Consider the following 21,256-nt stretch of genomic DNA (forward strand, 5'->3'; position numbering starts at 1 on the left):
TTCATTAGTTTGCTCTTTTATTCCAATTTTTATGTTTTTCCTCTGTAAGAGTATTTTTCAAATGTGCTGAAGGTCACACTTTGAAGCCCCCTGGCCTAACCCAACCTTAAATTGATTAATTTCTTAATTGGGTGGTTGCAGATCTAACACATAGTAAGCAATAATAATAATTATAATAATTGTATCAATAGTAATAATAACAATTTTAATAGTAGTTATAGCAATAATGATAATTATAATAACGAAGGGAATAAGCGGTAGAAAATGGATGGATGGATAGTTGTAATAGTAGGAGTATTAATAATACAAATGATAATTCTAATAATTGTAGTAGTAGTACTAGTACTAATACATTATAATAGTAGTAACATTATTAGTACTAATGCTTCTGCAATTACTACTACAGAAATAATAGTAGTGATAAGAATAATAATTCTAATAATATTAGTAGTAATACTGCTGCTATTGCTACCACTAAAATAGTAGTATTGATAATTCTAATAATTGTAGCAATACTAATAATAATAATAGTAGTAATAGTAATAATGTTATTGTAATAATAGTAGTAGTAATAGTAATAATAATTGAATGCAGCTGAGATAGGCTCCAGCACCCCCCGCGACCCCAAAAAGGGACAAGCGATAGAAAATGGATGGATGGATAGTAGTAATAATACTAATAATAATTCTAATAATATTAGTGGCAGTAGTAGTAGTAATAGTTATAATGTAAATAAATATTAAAATAATACAGAAAATTATGAATCATGAAAATTATTAAAACCGACAACAGCAGTCTTTTTTTTTTTTCTTTTTTTTTTACCGCACTCAGACTTTCTTCTCTGATTCTGGAAGCTTCTCCAAAGTGATGACAAGTGTCACTTTTAGATGTCACCACTTTTTAATTTTTTTTTTTTTATCTGTCCTGTCCAGCCACTCAGACACATCATATTGTTTATGTAGATGATCCATATCTTGCTGTACACATTTACTTTAGAAAGGAGAAGTGTTGGATACTTCTCTTGTTGCCTTATTTGTATTTGACTAAATTGATTTATATTAATGTTTAGCAACCTGTTGTTGCTTAAAGTGGAACTATTAGCTTTGTCTAAATGTGTTTGTAGTTCCAGGAGGAGGCGCAGATGCATCCCCACACCTCCCAGCTTGGGGCAACAGTGACTTCCTCATCAATGAGCTCAACTCGGACTTGCCCGGCATCGCTGAGGACGGCGAGTACATCGAGCTGTGGCACCCCTCAGGGCGCCGCGTCTCCCTTCAGGGCATCTGGATACTCCTTTTCAGCGCCCACAACAACAAACCTTACAGGGAGATTAGCCTCAGTGGACACTTCACCACCGCCAAGGGCTACTTCCTGTTGGGCAGCGACGGACTGGTGCCGGCGCCCTCTCTCCGCCTGCCTTCCAATACCATCCAGAACGGGCCGGACGCGGTGGCGCTCTATCGCAGCCCCTATGGTGCGCCGTCGGCACAACATCGAGGGATCCCCACCAAAGGACTCCTGGATGCCGTCGTATACCGACAGAGGGGGTTAGACAAGGATGCACCGGAGTTGAGTAAGGCGCTGACACCAGGACAGCTCCCCCTGCTGGAGGATCCACAAGTACTGCCTGGTGATGAGTCGCTAAGCCGCTGCAGAGGCCTTTACCCCTATGACCTGTCTGCGTTTTCTGTGAGTGTTTTTTGCTTCCCCTTTTTAGGAGTTAGTTTGTTGGTATCAATTAATTATATCAACAAGTCATTTAAAATTACTTTTCTACAGTATTCTAAATCTCTGCAAATTCCAAAGAGTTAAAAGGAGGCTGAAACTGTCATTTACCAGTTTCACCGATAGAAGGAGCTAGAGGACCACATTACATACATACATACATACATATATCATACTTGCCAACCCTCCCGGATTTTCCGGGAGACTCCCGGAATTCAGCGCCTCTCCCGAAAACCTCCCGGAATAAATGTTCTCCCGAAAATCTCTCGGAATTCAGCCGGAGCTGGAGGCCACGCCCCCTCCCGCTCCATGCGAACCTGAGTGGGGACAGCGGCGACAGTCTGTTTTCACGTCCGCTTTCCCACGATATAAACAGCGTGCCTGCCCAATCACGTTATAACTGTAGAATGATCGAGGGCGAGTTCTTGGTTTCTTATGTGGGTTTATTGTTAGGCAGTTTCATTAACGTCCTCCCAGCGCGGTAACAACACACAACAAAAGCAGTCACGTTTTCGTCTACCGTAAAGCAGTTCGTCTGCCGTAAACAGCAATGTTGTGACACTGGACTGAACAGGACAATACTGCCATCTACTGGATAGCCTCCGGAACACTGAAATTCAAGTATATGTTTTATTTATATGTTTAATAAAATATATATATCTATATATATATATATATATATATATATATATATATATATATATATATATATATATATATATATATATATATATATATAGCTAGAATTCACTGAAAGTCAAGTATTTCCTACATATATATTTATATAAATATATATGTAGGAAATACTTGACTTTCAGTGAATTCTAGCTATATATATACTCCTCCCCTCTTAACCTTGACCCCAACCACGGCCCCCGCCCCCGGGGCAGGGGTGTTGAACAAGCTACTTTTACTTTGACCAATATGATACATACTTTTTTGACGATATGGTATTATTGTTCTCTCTGGTTTTCCTCAAACTTGCATGGAAAATATCATTAAAGGCCTACTGAAATGAATTTTTTTTATTTAAACGGGGATAGCAGATCTATTCTATGTGTCATACTTGATCATTTCGCGATATTGCCATATTTTTGCTGAAAGGATTTAGTATAGAACAACGACGATAAAGATTGCAACTTTTGGTATCTGATAAAAAAAAAGGCTTGCACCTACCGGAAGTAGCGTGACGTAGTCAGTTGAACATATACGCAAAGTTCCCTATTGTTTACAATGATGGCCGCATGAAGTGAGAGAGATTCGGACCGAGAAAGCGACAATTTCCCCATTAATTTGAGCGAGGATGAAAGATTTGTGGATGAGTAAAGTGCAAGTGAAGGACTAGTGGGGAGTTGAAGCTATTCAGATAGGGAAGATGCTGTGAGAGCCGGGGGTGACCTGATATTCAGCTGGGAATGACTACAACAGTAAATAAACACAAGACATATATATACTCTATTAGCCACAACACAACCAGGCTTATATTTAATATGCCACAAATTAATCCTGCATAATAACACCTGCGTGTTTGTTATGCTAGCTCCTAGCTCCTCTGCTAGCTCCTAGCTCCATAGAACACGCCAATACAATTCAAACAACTGATCAACACACACAATCACTCAGCCCAAAAGACCGTTCACCTAACCCAAGGTTCATAAAGCTTATATATTTTTAAAAAGTTACGTACGTGACGCGCACGTACGGTACGGTACGTGTTATGCTAGCTCCTAGCTCCTCTGCTAGCTCCTAGCTCCATAGAACACGCCAATACAATTCAAACACATGATCAACACACACAATCACTCAGCCCAAAAGACCGTTCACCTAACCCAAGGTTCATAAAGCTTATATATTTTAAAAAAGTTACGTACATACGCAAAAAAAAGCCAAAGCTGCATACTCACAGTAGCACGTCTGCGTCTTTGTCATCCAAATCAAAGTAATCCTGGTAAGAGTCTGTGTTGTCCCAGTTCTCTACAGGCGTCTGTGTATCCAAATCAAAAGTCCTCCTGGTTAGAGTCTCTGTTATCCGAGTTCTTCCATCTTGACTGCATCTTTCGGGAATGTAAACAAAGAAGCGCCGGCTGTGTACTGTTGTGGCTGACTACGTTCGAAAAATACGTCCATTTCGCACCGACAACTTTCTTCTTTGCTTGCTCGGCTTCCTTCTCCATAATGCAATGAACATGATTGAAACATATTCACGAACACAGATGTCCAGAATACTGTGGAATTATGAAATGAAAACAGAGCTTTTTCGTATCGGCTTCAATGTGGAAGGCATACCCGTGTTCGCCGGGCTACGTCACACGCATACGTCATCCTCAGAGGCGTTTCGAACCGGAAGTTTAGCGGCAAATTTAAAATGTCACTTTATAAGTTAACCCGGCCGTATTGGCATGTGTTATAATGTTAAGATTTCATCATTGATATATAAACTATCAGACTGCGTGGTCGGTAGTAGTGGGTTTCAGTAGGCCTTTAAGTAAATGCTCCACCATTACTAATATATATTAATCCCTCGTGTATCGCTGTTAATTGGTTGCGGACATAACTGCGATAAACACATTTCTGCAAAGTAGGAATCACTATAAATTGCATATTTTCATAACAAGAGCATAAAAAACTGTTCACGCTTACCGTCTAAATATGTTTTTCAACATTACGAGAGACTTCTAGACCTAAAATAACAACCTTTAGTCACCTGTACACTCACTCACAGCAGTGATTCTCAAACTGTGGTACGGGCTCCATCTTGTGATATACAATGTTTTATTTCCCTATGTTCAAGCACAGTGTTATTGTTCAAACTGTGTGTAATGGCACTGATGCCAAAAATATGATATACACTTGTTAAATAAAACATTGTTCTTGTTTTTAATGAATAATTAGGCCTACTACGCTACTGCATTGTATTAATGGTCATTATGGTGGTACTTTGAGAGACCAATTTTTTCTGAGGTGGTATTTGGTGAAAAAGTTTGACAACCACTGCAATATAGTAACGCTGCCTAAAGCTGAGCCAATCAGTGGCTGTGATACTGACTAGCACTCCCTGATTGGTTGGTCAGTACTATCCATTTTAATGCTTGGAAATGCTTAATTTAGGACAAAAATTATATAGAATAGCCTATTTTAAAGAAAAAAAAAAAATTGGTGATGTCTGTGATGTGGTAATATTTGACTACTGTCTTTGACGTATGACAAATGTCTCACTTTAGTTGTGTTTTCTAATGCACAATCAGCAGTTTTACACTATACATTTGTTATGAAACCAATCAATATGGTGAAAAAAATGATATTTTTCAACTGCTACAGGTAACTCCTCCCACTCCTCTGAGGGAAAACAGCTGTCCCCGGCCTCCTCCACCTCCAGAGGGCGTGGTCATCAGCGAGGTGGCTAGTGGCCTCTGGACCAATCACAGCCAGCAGAGGGCCTTCGTGGAGCTGCAGGGGCCCCCGATGACGGAGCTGCGTGGCCTGGTGCTGGTTGTGTTTGACCAGGTGCACAGCGTCATCGCTCTTCCTCTGAAAGGATCTATCGACCAGGATGGATTTTACGTATTGGGGAACGTCACAGGGGCAGGTGAGAACACAGAGCAGTTGTGTAGTATCCACCGCTTCGCGTTCTTATCGCTCCTCTCCGCATAGATCAGACCTTCCCAGAAGGCAGCGCGGTGCCGGCAAGAGGCGCAGTGGTTCTGTGCTACGACCTCTTCAGTGTGTGCAGAGCTGGCACCGCTCTGACCAACTCCAGCCTGCGTGACGAGCTGGTGTTCAGTGAGAACCAGTTGCTACTCCCCCGCTCCACCAGGAGAGGGAGCCATGTGATACCAGCTCTCAGGTAAGCACAATCAGGAACAACAGGGGTCTCCTCATGTACATTTAATATATACTGACCAAAAATATAAACCAACACTATTGTTTTTGGCCTCATTTTTCATGAGTTAAACTCAAAGATCTAAAACTTTTACTATATACACAAAATACCTAATCCTCTTAAATATTGTTCACAATATTTGGGGGGGGTGGGGGGGTGTCAGAAAAGCAGTCAGTATCTGGTGTGATCACAATTTGCCCCACGCAGTGCAACACATCTCCTTCGCAGAGTTGATCAGGTTGTTGATTGTGGAATGTTGGTCCACTCTTCAATGGCCGTGCGAAGTTGCTGGATAATGGCAGGAGCTGGAAAACACTGTCGTATACGCCGATCCACAGCATCTCAAACATGCTCAATGGGTGACATGTCTGGTGAGTATGCTGGCCATGCAAGAACTGGGATGTTTTCAGCTTCCAGGAATTGTGTGCAGATCCTTGCAACATGGGGCCGTGCATTGTTATGCTGCAACATGAGGTGATGGTCTCGGGTGAATGGCACAACAATGGGCTTCAGGATCTCGTCACGGTATCTCTGTGCATTTAAAATGCCATCAATAAAAAACACTTGCGTTACTATAACCCCACCCACACCATGGGCCACTTGATTCACAATGTTGACATAAGCAAATAGCTCTCCCACACGACGCCACACATGCTGTCTGCCATCTGCCCTCAACAGTGAGAACTGGGATTCATCCGTGAAGAAAACACCTCTCCAACGTGCCAAACGCCATCGAATGTGAGCATTTGCCCACTCAAGTTGGACTGCAGTCAAGTCGAGACCCCGATGAGGACAATGAGCAGATGAGCTTCCCTGAGACGGTTTCTCACAGTTTGTGCATAAATTCTTTGGTTATGCAAACCAATTGTTGCAGCAGCTGTCTGGGTTGCTGGTCTGAGACGATCATTGAGTTGCACCTGCTGGATGTGTAGGTCCTGGGCTGGTGTGCTTACACACGGTCTGCGGTTGTGAGGCCGGTTGGATGTACTGCCAAATTCTCAGAAACACCTTTGGAGACGGCCTATGGTGGAGAAATGAACATTCAATTCACGGGCAACAGCTCTGGTGGACATTCCTGCAGTCAGCATGCCAACGGCACGCTCCCTCAAAACTTGCAACATCTGTGGCATTGTGCTGTGTGATAAAACCGCACATTTCAGAGTGGCCTTTTGTTGTGGGAAGCCTGTGCAATAATTGTGCTGTTTAATCAGCATCTTGATATGTCACACCTGTGAGATGGGATGGATTATCTTGGCAAAGAAGAAATGCTCACTAACACAGACTTGGACCGATTTGTAAACAATATTTGAGTGGAAAAGGTATTTTGTGTAGATAGTAAAAGTTGGGAGAAAAACAAAAATGTTGCGTTTATATTTTTGTTCGGTGTAGTTAATACCAGGCAATGAACATTTGTGTCCTTCAGGGTATAGTTTAATTCATCACACAGCCACATGAGCTTGCTTTGTGCTTTTTTTTTTTTTGATTAGCATGAATAAATATACTTTTTAAGGTATACACACACTCCCAATTATAGAGCACAAACGTGTTTCCAGCATTATAGCTACTTGCAGTATGTAAGAATCAGACCTTAAAATAACACAATTGTTGGTAACAAATAGAGAGCTGCTTTGTCATTGTCATGGCGACCATACCATAGATCCGCTAGAAACTGATTAGAGTGAACCAGCCAGGGTACAGCTATGTCATTTTAGCACACTTTTCTTTTCAGAAAGTCTTCAGACTTTGCAACACTAAATTAGTCCTATTTGACTGCGCAACGAGCACTCCTGTCATTCAATTCAAATAAATATATATATATATACACAGTACAGGCCAAACGTTTGGATACACCTTCTCCTCATTCAATGCGTTTTCTTTATTTTCATGACTATTTACATTGTAGATTGTCACTGAAGGCATCAAAACTATGAATGAACATGTGTGGAGTTATGTACTTAACAATAAAAGGTAAAATAACTGAAAACATGTTTTATATTCTAGTTTCTTCAAATGAGCCACCCTTTGCTCTGATTACTGTTTTGCACACTCTTGGCATTCTCTCGATGAGCTTAAAGAGGTAGTCACCTCAAAGGGTTTTCACTTCACAGGTGTCATAGTTTTGATGCCTACAGTGACAATCTACAATGTAAATAGTCATGAAATTAAAGAAAACGCATTGAAATGAGAAGGTGTGTCCAAACATTTAGTCTGTACTGTATATATATATATATATATATATATATATATATATATATATATGAATGTATGTATGTATATGTGTGTGTGTGTAAGCAATAATTTCAAAAACGCATCACAACATTCCCTTTTTTTAAACTACATCACTGATTTCTGCTCACTGCAGACTTCATTAGAGCCAACAAACATAATAAAACATAATTTACTGTACAAGGTCTGCTGTCATTAGGATGCCGCCTGCTAGGATGTTCATATATGACTATTTAGATCAGGGGTCTCAAACTCAATTTGCCTGGGGGCCACTGGATGCAGAGTCTGGGTGAGGCTGGGCCGCAAGAAGAGATTTCTTTAAAAAATTATTTTTAAATGTCTTTATTTTTATTTTCAACACAAAATAAAATCAAAATATAAATGAACAACATGAGAATTAAGTAAATAAATCAGTCATAAGTAATAACAAGAGAGGAGAAGTCTAGCAAAACTCCTAGCCATTATGGACAACACCTCCCACCCACTACACTCGGACCTTGCGGGGAGAATGAGCACGTTCGGTGGAAGGCTCAGACTCCCAAAATGCAACACGGAACAACACAGGAGGTCCTTCATACAGACAGCCATCAGACTGTATAATGCATATGTTCCTTGACTGCACTTAAATGTAGAGTATATGTAGTATATGTAGAATATATTTATATTATTTCTATATTATATAAATAATATACTATATTATTTATTGTTATTCTTGTCTATTGTGAGCGAACTGTGGTGCTGAATTTCCCCCAGGGATCAATAAAGTACTTTCTATTCTATTCTAACAATAATAATTTGATTTCTCCAGTCAGCAACAATGTATACACATACACATAATGTGCAACCCGGTTCACTCTCTCATCTCCCTGGTATTTTGCATACTCCTCAGCATGTGTAGTGGTATAATGACGTTTTAAATTGTATTTCTTGTGCACGGCAACTTTCTTTGTGCAAATAAGACACCTCGGGGTGCCCCTGTGCTCAACAAAGAAATATTGCATCTCCTACTTTTCCTGGAATTGTCTTTGCTCATCACTAACCTTTCTCTTCACTGCACGCTTCGAAAAAGACATGTTTGGGGTTGTGGAATATATTTGTATTTAACCGACGCACGGAGAATAATGTTATTTCCGCAATGTGTGTCGTTCCGCTTTTCCTCCCGACAGCAACACGGCGGTCGGCGGAAAGTACCGGGAAAAAGTGACGGCTCCCGGAGTGTTATATGGCGTCATATAAAAATATATGTAGTGTTCATCGTGTGAGGCAATGCAAATTAAACAATAAAAAAAACAAATAACGGTTTGAATTGGTCCAGGTTATCAGGGACTTTATTACTGATGGACAGTTGTCGCCGTGTGACTGCAGCACGTAAGACAACCCTTGTCTCCATGGCAACGTTTCTCTCGCTTTCACTCATTTGCCGATTTTCCACTAGCGCAGGGGTATTTTGGACCCAAATAACACAAATCGTCTTTGTCTGGAGCCAACGGGGGGGGGGGGCTCGCTGTGGAGTTTACAGCGAGAGAGAGCAAGAGAGAGAGAGCGAGAGAGCGAGAGAGAGAGCGAGGGAGGGAGGGAGGAAGAGCGTGTGCGGGTGTCGTGGAAAAGCAGCAAAACGTTTCTCTGCTTGCATCACGCAAGTGACGTCAATGTTCGGACCTCGAGAGCCATATACCACACCATGATTGGTAGAGGAATTCTGGGTATTTGTTCTGTTGTGTTTATGTTGTGTTACGTGTGGATGTTCTCCCAAAATGTGTTTTTCATTCTTGTTTGGTGTGGGTTCACATTGTGGTGCATATTTGTAACATTGATAAAAAAAAGAATATATACGGTCACCCTCAGTGTGACATGTATGACTGTTGACTAAGTATGCATTGCAGTCGCTTACGTGTGTCTGTGGAAGCCGCATACAACATGTGACTGTGCAGGCACATTGTTTGTAAGTAGTAAAAGTGGACGATAAACCTCGTGCCCTCAATATTGATGTCCTCAGTAATGTTGACGGGTGAAAATCGGGAGGGTTGGCAAGAATTCTTCAGCTCCGTACACAGCGCTGTCAAGCGCCATTCATATAAAACTCACGGGCCGCACTAACATTAAACGTTCATATTAAGGTGCGGGCCGCACAATAACGTCTCGCGGGCCGCAATTGGCCCGCGGGCCGCATGTTTGAGACCCCTGATTTAGATGATAATCATAATCCTCGTGAAGAAAAAGGGGGTGGAACCAAGCGTCTCTTTGTGTTGCTCTTGCCAATTCCGTGTCCAAATTGGCTGTCAAAAAGTACACCAACTTGTTGGAATACGTCGTCTTCCTTCTATTAGCAAGGTGAGAGGCATGATTTATGATCTAGAATAAAGTTTGACGAGGAAACGCCTGATCAATCGATCATGTCAACATTGGCACACAACCTATAAATAGTTTGTCTGCGTTAGCGCTTTCTAATAACAATATCACTAATACTTGGTGAATATTCAATTCATGAAATGTAAATGGAGTATTGTTGGCACTTTTTGGATGTTTTTTTTATTTGTTTTTTGGGGGCGGAATTTAAGGCCTTCCATTGGCTCCGCTGTAAGCAAACTTTTATTTTACTTCCATCTAAAAGTTAGAATGCTTTAAAAAAATAAAATACATCCGTTGTTATCAAAAACAGCAAACAGTCCTGGCATATAGAGGATCTTTGACTACAGTTGTTGCTTCGTAGATCTTTATAAACCACAAAACATTTGTATCACACAAAGAGTATCTTTGACTACCGTTTTTGCCATCCATCCATTCATCCATTTTCTACCGCTTCTCCCTTTCGGGGTTGCGGGGGGTGCTGGAGCCTATCTCAGCGGCATTCGGGCCATAGATTCTAAAAAAAACAGCAAGCAGTACTGGTATATAGAGGATCTTTGACTAATGTTTTGCAGTAATTATTAAAGCTCTAGCATCTGAATCTGATGGCAAAAGATCAGATGTGAAGCACTTTGGAGCATTAAGACAAGCAGAAAACATCAGATCTGTGTCACCAGAGGCCAAAAAAATCTGATTTGGTGTGCAGTGTTAACGGAGCCTTAGAACAGTGGTTCTCAAATGGGGGTATGCGTACCCCTGGGGGTACTTGAAGGTATGCCAAGGGGCACGTGAGATTTTTTAAAAATGTCTGTCAAAAAGAACTGTGAAAAGAAATGCAACAATGCAATATTCAGTGTTGACAGCTAGACTTTTTGTGGACATGTTCCATAAATATTGATGTTAAAGATTTCTTTTTTTGTGAAGAAATGTTTAGAATTAAGTTGATGAATCCAGATGGATCTCTATTACAATCCCCAAAGAGGGCACTTTAAGTTGATGATTACTTCTATGTGTAGAAATCTTTATTTATAATTGAATCACTTGTTTATTTTTCAACAAGTTTTTAGTTATTTTTATATCTTTTTTTCCAAATAGTTCAAGAAAGACCACAACAAATGAGCAATATTTTGCACTGTTATACAATTTAATAAATCAGAAACTGATGACATAGTGCTGTATTTTACTTCTTTATCTCTTTTTTTCAACAAAAATGCTTTGCTCTGATTAGGGGGTACTTGAATTTAAAAAAATGTTCACAGGGGGTACTTCACTGAAAAAAGGTTGCGAACCACTGCCTTAGAAGATATTTGAGTGATATTTTTTAGTCAATTCTTAAATGCAAAGCACTTGTGTCATACACAGAGGATGTTTTTTGCTGTTATTGTTGTTGCTGTAGGTCTTTAAAAACAGAAAAGCACTCTTGGAATTTAGAAAATCTGTGACTACCATTTTTGCTCTCGATCCTTAAAAACAGTACATTGCTTCTGGCATATAGAGGATCTTTGAATATTATTGTTGTGGTATGTCATTAAAACAGCTAAGCTCTGTCCTGACATATAGAAGATGTTTGACTACCATTTTTGCTGTCGATCCTTAAAAACAGCAGATCGCTTCTGGCATATAGAGGATCTTTGAATAGCGTAGTTGCTGTAAGTCATTAAAACAGCAACACTCTGTCCTGGCATGTAATGTAAATGTATTTAAAGCAGGTCTTCAAAAAACGCAGACCACTTCTATCATATACAGAGGGTCTTTAACTACTGTTTTTGCCTAGGTCCTTAAAAAAAGCAAAGCAGTCTGGGCATATAATGTAAATTCAACTAGAGTTTTTTGTCGTAGATCTTCAAAAAAAAATGTACCACTAGTGTCATACTAGATCTTTGATTATCGTTTTTTCTGTCTATGAATCAAAACAGCAAAGCAGTTTGTAGTAACTAGATTCTTAAACGCAGACCAATTATGTTGTATAGAGGATCTTTGTTTGACGAATGTTTTTGGAGTAGATTGTTTGCATCAGCAGAGTGAAGTTCCTGTCATTGAGGGGATCTTTGCCAAGTGTAAACATATTGCTACTGCTTTAATGTATGTTTTTATTGACGACTATATTATCCATTTGGTGTAAGTAAATATTCTTTAAGGCATGGCAGAGCCTTGCCTTGACACTACATACAAAATGAAAACAGTGAAGTGTATGATTTTTAAACTTCTGAAAATACAATTCCTGGAACAATTGAGTTGAAAAGCCTAAGTAATCAGTCAATGACAAAAGAAGGGATGTTATTTTGCGGACCCCGGGCGGTTCCAATCACTCACATCGGCACTGCTGGTCCTCCTGGCAGCAGCTTAGTCCAGAACAAGCCTGTTTGAAATGATTCCACTGAATGGATATTGGCAACAATCCAGAAATATTCCCCTGTGCTGATAATAATTACCACCTGTTCAGCGGCAAGCCACATGTCAACTTGAGTCACCTACAAAGTCCAGCACAGGTTCAATAACATAACCCTTAAATGGTTGTATTACAGTCCGAAATAGGCATCTGATGTGTGCTATCGAACAACGTGCACCAGACGAGGTGGCCGAGAGGTTAAGGCGATGGACTGCTAATCCGTTGTGCTCTGCACGCGTGGGTTCGAATCCCATCCTCGTCGGAATGTTTTGTCAGGCTTGGTTGGTCTTTCCTGACAAATGTGTTTATCATTCAAATACCACAAATAACGAGATAATTATAATTGCACACACACTTGTTATCAAGTACAGCATGTATACAATAAATTATACTTACTTATACCGTACACTGTAATGTAATAGTAACTTTAAAGCTCTGGTAATGTCAGAGAAAGTTATATATAGTCACACTTCTTTTTTTTTTTTTACCTCACGCAGCTCTGGTGCGTTCAAAGACAACCGAACAAAGCGGGACATCCCAGAGCTTAACCAAATAACATTATCAGTGACGCATAAAGACATGTAAGAATTGTGGGATTGTAAAGTTGACCTGTATTACCAAATATTTGTAAATTATTATCTAACTAGGGAGAATGAGATCGATAATTTGTTTTATGATAAAAAAATATGTGAATTTGCATGGTAAGATGCTGCAATATACATGAATCCACAGTACTGTACTTACTGTAAATGAATAATAACATGAATACTTATTTAAAGAACTGTTTTTTTAACCTTAAAAAAAATCAGAGTAGGCCATGTGCTTTAGTTAGACTTAGACACACTTTATTGATCCACAAGGGAAATTGTTCCACACAGTAGCTCAGTTTCAAAAAATGGAAAGGGTAAGGATGGAAAGGATAATGCAGGTATTAATTAGACTACAAATTTACCATAGTAGCAATATAAAATATAACATATATGTAATATTTACATATTATATATATACAGTATATAGTATGTACTGATATATTATATTTGTATATAATATATACACTATATAACAAATCCCAATTACCAAGTACAATGTTACAGTATATGTAACAGCTGCAGCACAAAAAAAAAGGGCAGCATAAAATAGAGAGTAGAAACGGTCAGGTAATAGACAGATAACATCTATTGCTGTATGGCGAGTGATTATAGAGCTGGATGGAGTGCGGAATGAAGGAGTTCTTGAATCGAACAAAGCTGAAGGACCCTGTTGGAGTATAAGCTCCGCTGTCCCTCAATTGTCTGGTGGAGTGGGTGGGCAGGATTGTCCATGATGGCGAGCAGTTTGCCCAGTGTCCTCCTGTCCCTCACTGACACAAACGCTTCCAACTGCTTGCCAATAGTTTCGCCGGCTTTCCGGATCAGTTTGTCAATCCTGTTTAAGTCCCTTTTGCTGGTGCTGCTCCCCCAACAAACCACTGCAAAGTACAGGGCACTGGCCACAACAGACTGAAAACAGATCTCCAACAGCTTGCTGCACACATTAAAGGACAACGACACATTTCTTTTTAATCTTCATTTTAGGGATGTGTCCTACATTTTGCTTGTAATAATTTGAAAAAAAGGATTATACTTGTATAGCGCTTTTCTACCTTCAAGGTACTCAAAGCGCTTTGACACTACTTTCACATTCACCCATTCACACACACATTCACACACAAATGGCGGGAGCTGCCATGCAAATGACACGCCGGACATGACTAAGATGGCGGAAGCTGGGATCGAACCTGGAACCCTCAAGTTGCTCTACCACCCGAGCCACCCTGTCCCCCTGATTAAGGTTAAAGAGGTTAAAAACACATACTCATTGACTCATACCTCCTTTAACAGGCTGGGTGAGAGATGTTTGCGTTATGTTGATGATGAAAGGAAGTGAGAAAAAAATGAGGGGAGAAATCATTTTTTCCAAAGAGTCGCCATCATAAAACCTTTGAAGCCACCCATGCAGGGACTGCAAGTCTAAATTGAGTTTGGGATTGGACCAGACACAAAGTTACTGTATCATCCACTAGGGGTGTAAAAAAAGATTTTGGACCTAATCGCAATTCTTAATCCATTTTTTTTTTTTTTCTTCTTTTTTTTTTACTCTGTGCTATCCAGCCACTCGGGTAAATCATATTGTTGATGTAGATGCCCATATCTGCTGTACAAATTTACTTTAGAAAAGAGAAGTGTGGGATGCTTCTCTTGTTGTCTTATTTGTATTTGACTTTATTAAATGTTTGAGTAGAATTTTAGTAAACAAAACCAGTTTTCTTTTAAGTAATGTATACATTTACCAGAGCTGTGTATTCATTTTATAGAGGAATGTAGTTAATCATAGAACTTGCATCCAATGTTATTAAAGTATTAATGCAGCTGATAGCACCCCCCACGACCCTGAAAGGGACAAGCGGTAGAAAATGGATGGATGGATGGATGATGGATGATTTTGAATTGAGAATCGTTTTGAATCGAATTGTTATCCTCAAGAATCGAATCGAATCGTATGATGCGCAGAGATTCACATCCCTAACATCCACAAATAGTAGTGCATGAGACTAATTAATTGACATTAGACATAATAATAGACCCAGGATACTGCCTTGCGGATTATTATAACTCCCGCCTAGTGATGTTGATGTTACTGAACTGTCTCTCAGATAGGAGCTAATCATATACAGTATATGGTATGTGGAAAGAAATTTCACTTATTTGTATAATTTCATGTATTATTATTTGCATTATTTTATGATTTGATTATTTTAGAATTTAATTCATTGTTAATTTAATTCGTTCATGATTTAATGATTCATTTCTATATTTAATGACACATTTAAGTAATTATTTAATGTATTCAATTCCGTCCCATTTTTCCCTCCATCCTATACTTTTTCAAGTACTTTTCTTTGGCTTTAGAATCTGTTTGCTCAGATGGGGTACATTCCTGACGGAGACCAGAAGGCGGGCTCACATTACACCAGTTTTAAAATCTCTGCATTGGCTCCCCGTGTGTTTCAGGATACATTTTAAGGTTCTTCTTATGGTTTATAAATGTTTTTTATGGTATTGGGCCTTCTTATCTTTCAGATTTGCTTTTACCCTATGGGCCTTCCCGGGCCCTGAGATCCTCCGGCACTCATCTCCTAATTATTCCAAAAGTCTGGACACAAAGTCACGGGATGGCATCTTTCCACTATTATGGCCCCCGTCATGGAACAGCTTGCCGGAGGACCTCAGGGCTGCAGAGAACGTTCATGTTTTTAAGAGCAGGCTTAAGATCCACCTTTTTGATTTGGCTTTTACCTGATATTCATTATTTTATTGAAGTCATATGTATTTAACTTTTTATCCTATTAGTTATGCAAGATTTTTTATAGTTATATTTATTTATTTACTGTATATTCATTTTATTTTTTCTATTAATCTTCATATGTCTTGCTTTCATTTTATTCTTTATCTCTACTCATGGTTCTTACTATTTTACAAGTTTTATTATTTTTATTTTCCAACGTCCTCAGATGAGCCATCTGCCTCAGGGGTTATCAGTCGTACTGTGGGGGCGCTTTTGTCTCAGTGTCCTGGTGGCCGTGGTCTGATGACCTCCTGGTGCAGATGGCTCCTGTGACAGTGTTAACTCACATGTCTCCTCTGTACTCAGCCATGCAATCATTTGTCCGTATAGTTGCATATGTGTGTGTGTGTTTGTGTTTGGTATCTGTGTCCGTGTGTACATATGTGATGATGGGGGATATGGGTCACCGGGGTATTGTTTTTAACTCTGTGAAGCACTTTGCGTTGCATTTCTCTTATGAATGTGTAGTTGTTTTGTGTTAGTATGACGCTTATTGTTATGTGCATATGTATGTATGCAGGTCGGTGGAAGACGGTCTGGTGTCGCTCAGCCGTTGTGTGTGCTGTGAGCCGCGGAGCCCCTCTTCCTGGACCACGTCTTCGCCGACTCCTCGCCGCGGCAACATCTGCCCAAGCTCCGCCTTCTCGAGTCAGATCGACATTTGTCTCGGACCGCTCTTCAGCGACTGGCTGGCGGCGGAGTCGGGAGGTAAATATATGACACAGCCACTGAAAAGTTATTATTGTATTATTATTAATGTTTTATTGTTTTTATGTTAATAACGTGCTATTATTCATAACCAGTTCCATTACATAAAAACTATAATAGTTAGGCAAAAAATGTAGCACAATTGAATGGGACAAGTTTGGAGAGATTTCAACAAGGTGGGGGTGCTTGTTATGAATTATAAAATGTTAATAACATAAAAACTATAGTAGACAAAAACATTTTGTAGCACAAACAAATTGGACACATTTAGGGGGATTTTGACATGATTGGGCTGGTTATTATTAACACATTATTAATATAACAAGTATACAACAGTAATAACATAAAAACTCTAACAGTTAGACCAAATATTTTTGCAGCACAAACCAGCCCAAATGATTGATGGTAAAGATGGTTATGAATGATAACACGTTATTTACGCGTTGATAATATAAAAACAGTAAAATACGAATCCAGCACAAACATTCGGGACAAGTTTGGGGAGATTTTGTAATGGTGGGCAGGGGGGCTGGTTATGAATGATAAAAGGTTGATAACATAAAAACTATGATAGTAAGACAAAAAATGTTTGCAGCAAATGGGACAAGTTTGGAAAGTATGGAAGTAGAATGGTCTCACAGCAACTTATATATATCAATATGATATTAATACATACGCATATGCATATATTAATAAATATACACATACAAATGTGATATACAAATAAATAAATAATATGTATAAATAATCATGTATTTGTAAATATATTTTTGAGCTTTGAATATAGATATGCTTGATTTTGTATTTGTATTTGTATTGAATTTGCATATGTGGATCGCTTTTTTGCTTTTGTGTCGATGAGACATTCCTCCCACAAACCAGATGCACAAATAAATGTGACCTACACACTCCCCTGAACAACCAGCAGAGGGCACTGCAGCCAGAGCGTGCAGACATGGTCAGACACTGGCGAGCCAATCAGAGGCACACTAGGGAGGGTCATATCACGTCATGACTTTTGGTCTGATTTGACACACATTGCACTGATAAGAGATCAGTATCTACATCAGTACAAGGTCATTAAACGACATTGATACAATAAAATAAGCAGCTAGCACGGTCTTTCAGATTAATACAATGCTAACGTTAGCTAGCTCAGGCCCATTGTGCGTTCTCTCTGTAAAGACGTGGATTGTTTTTGTGCAGAGAACGCCGAGCATTTTGCATATAATGCATACGGCGTGGCGAAGTTGGTAGAGTGGCCGTGCCAGCAATCGGAGGGTTGCTGGTTACTGGGGTTCAATCCCCACCTTCTACCATCCTAGTCACGTCCGTTGTGTCCTTGGGCAAGACACTTCACCCTTGCTCCTGATGGGTGCTGGTAGCGCCTTGCATGGCAGCTCCCTCCATCAGTGTGTGAATGTGTGTGTGAATGGGTGAATGTGGAAATACTGTCAAAGCGCTTTGAGTACCTTGAAGGTAGAAAAGCGCTATACAAGTATAACCCATTTATTTAATTATATAATGCTCTGTGACCCAGACCGCTCTGGCTGCAGTGCCCTCTGCTGGTTGTTCAGGGGAGTGTGTAGGTCACATTTATTTGTGCATCTGGTTTGTGGGAGGAATGTCTCATCGACACAAAAGCAAAAAAGCGATCCACATATGCAAATTCAATACAAATACAAAATCAAGCAGTTATATTCAATATCAAAAATATATTTACAAATACACGTTTATTTATACAAATTCTTGATTTATTTGTATGTCACAATATTATATTATTTTACATTTTATTTGTATATATTTTCAAATCTCAAAAATTTATTTACAAATACGCGTTTATTTATACAAATTATTTATTTATTTGTATATCAAATTTGTATATTTATTAATATATGCATATGTATTAATATCATATTGATATATATAAGTTGATGTGAGACAATTGTACTTCCATAAGGAAGCTGGTATGAATAATAATACGTTAATATTATAACAAGTATATAACGTTAATAGCATACAAACTATAATAGTTAGACAAAAAAGAATTGCAGCACAAATTAATAGGACACGTTTAGGCAAATTTTGACATGGTTGGGGGCTGGTTGTGAATAATAACAGATTAATAACATAAGTACAAAACGTTGGTAACATAAAAATGAAAAAATGTTGCAGCGCAAACGTAGCATAACCACAGGACAGTTTTGGGGAGATTTTGACATGGTGCAGGGGCTGGATGACATCACTAGTCAGAAAATGTATTTTAGGATATCTTAAGAATGAAAATGTGTACAGCACATACGAAGTGTTATTTTAACATTTGCAATTATAAGGGGGGCCATCTTCACACATGTGGATTACCAATAATAGTCAAGTGTACGGGTGTACCTAATAATGTGACTAAATGTCTTACATTACCGGTATATTATTTACCCAAGTGCAGCTGAGATAGGCTCCCGCGACTCCCAAAGGGATGAGCGGTAGAAAATGGATGGATGGATGTATTGTAATTTACAGCTGGCAGATAACATTTAAAAAACGTTTGCATGAAAATAGGACGGGAGTGCTAGGAATTAGTGTATAACGTACAGTGTGTTATTAAATGAAGTCACCATAGGTGCTAACAGTGTGGTGTGTTTTGTGCAGACTGCAGTGGTCTCATTCAAGGCAGTAGAGTTTCACAGGTGGCGGACTATCTGGAGCAGAAGTGTCTCTGTGGAATCTCTGCTTTATCTCTCCAAGGTGAATTTACAAGCATGTTCTGTCACACAGAACTTCGTGAGTGGTAAGAAGAACACTGCTCAATGTATGCATCTTCTTGCTGTATTTGTTCAAGGAGCAAATTTCTCCTGCGTGTCTGGCTGGTTGCGCGTGTGGGGGAAGATCTGGGCCTTGTCGGACCATCAGAGGGCCCTCATCATCCAGACGGCCCCCATTAACGTCTCACACGTACAGGCGGATGTTTGCGCCGCCCCCACCACAGATCGCCACACCAGCACAGGTTAGTAAAGTAACTTCATTAGGTACATCTGCAGAATCTCCATGATTTCCTGAGACAGTGCTAAAAAACCTTGCCATATTTTGTAAACATTTTAACCATGTTTTGTAAACTTTGTGAAAAATGTTTACAACATTTAAAGAACATTTAACTATATCGAATTAATTTTTACCAAAATGTAAATCTTTTGTAAAATTGTCTAACTTAAAACAATATTTTGTCAAAAAAAAAAAAAAAACATTGACCAATATGTTGCAAATGTAAACATTTTTTAATCAGAAAAAAGATGATGACATTTCAACAATATTTTGTACACTCCAACACAATTTTATTGTATTATTAACTATTTTGTAAAATTGTCAGAATTTAACCCTATTATGTAAAATTTGATTATAACAATATTTTAACCATATTTTGTAAAAGAGTTAAACATATGTGTGTGTATATATATAAACATTATTATTTTCTTTTACAATATTTAAAAAATATTTAACTAAATTGTGTACATTTCTACCAAATTTTACCAACTATTTTGTAAAATGCTAAACAATATTTTGTACATTATACATATGTTGTACAAATATAATATCAATTTGTAAAAATGTTTTTATATTTTGTAAACTTAAATTTTTTTAACCATATTTTGTAAACGAAAAATACAATATTTTGTATAAATGTCACAATTCTTTAGTTTTTTTCACATTTTATGGCATTTTTCCTCATATATGTTATGAGCTGGTGGTTTAATTTGCACAGACTTTATTTGTGAAACAACTTTTATGCTACATACAACAGATAGCTTATAAACAATCATAGGATGCAATGTCATTGTCCACATCAATTGATGTTTATAAGTGAAGATATGACCAAAATGTTTTCAATGAAAAGAGACAAGAACTATGAGGGGCCGTTAGGGACATTATTCAGAATTACCTCTTACAGTAGTGTGTATGAAAGTGTTTCAGCAGTTGTGTGTGAGAGAAAAACATTTCAGTTGTTTGTGTGAGAGCATTTCAGTACTGTGTATAAGAGTGTTTCAGTAGTGTGTATGAGAGTGTTTCAGTAGTGTGTGTGAGAGAAAAACATTTCAGTTGTTTGTGTGAGAGCATTTCAGTAGTGTATAAGAGTGTTTCAGTAGTGTGTATGAAAGTGTTTCAGTACTGTGTGTGAAAGAAAAACATTTCAGTTGTTTATTTGTGAGCATTTCAGTAGTGTGTATACGAGTGTTTCAGTAGTGTGTGTGAAAGAAAAACATTTCAGTTGTTTATGTGAGAGCATTTCAGTAGTGTATGTAAGAGGTAATTCTGAATAATGTCCCTAACGATGAATATTTATAGTATATAATGAAGAATAAGTGAGTGTCTGTGTGTTACATAGGTTCGACACTGGGCTTACAGATTGGTCTTATAGTAGCAATACTTCTGCTGCTAGCACTTGGAGCTGCTCTATTCACGTATTTCTACAGAAGGAGGTAAGCATTTGTCTTTACAGTTATTTTTACCCTCATTTGCCCAACACACACTTGCATTTTGTGTATTTGCTTGTGTTTGGCCATAGATCGTGAAGAAATGAATACCATATTGATAGTAAGCTCTGCATG

At 38.7% G+C, this 21,256-nt stretch overlaps 1 protein-coding gene and 1 non-coding gene across 3 annotated transcripts in view; both read left to right on the top strand.

The window, feature by feature from the left end:
* si:ch211-183d21.1 (uncharacterized) overlaps positions 1-21,256 on the top strand; it is a 145,161-nt gene that overhangs the window by 27,775 nt on the left and 96,130 nt on the right. Inside the window, exons 5-11 of one of the 2 annotated variants that reach the window (XR_009827019.1) lie at positions 1,124-1,689; positions 5,044-5,311; positions 5,377-5,569; positions 16,471-16,658; positions 19,305-19,400; positions 19,495-19,659; positions 21,034-21,226. Coding sequence is in view for 1 of the 2 variants with exons in the window: in XM_062055908.1 (XP_061911892.1) it covers positions 1,124-1,689; positions 5,044-5,311; positions 5,377-5,569; positions 16,471-16,658; positions 19,305-19,400; positions 19,495-19,659; positions 21,034-21,127 (1,570 nt within the window). In the remaining variant the exon portion in view is untranslated. The remainder of the gene's footprint in view (positions 1-1,123; positions 1,690-5,043; positions 5,312-5,376; positions 5,570-16,470; positions 16,659-19,304; positions 19,401-19,494; positions 19,660-21,033; positions 21,227-21,256) is intronic. The other variant, XM_062055908.1, reaches the window with a different exon arrangement.
* trnas-gcu (transfer RNA serine (anticodon GCU)) lies at positions 12,747-12,828 on the top strand. Its single transcript has one exon. It is a non-coding gene; the product is annotated as a tRNA-Ser (tRNA).

This window comes from Entelurus aequoreus, linkage group LG08, assembly GCF_033978785.1.
Source record: "Entelurus aequoreus isolate RoL-2023_Sb linkage group LG08, RoL_Eaeq_v1.1, whole genome shotgun sequence".
Taxonomy (NCBI): Eukaryota; Metazoa; Chordata; class Actinopteri; order Syngnathiformes; family Syngnathidae; genus Entelurus; species Entelurus aequoreus.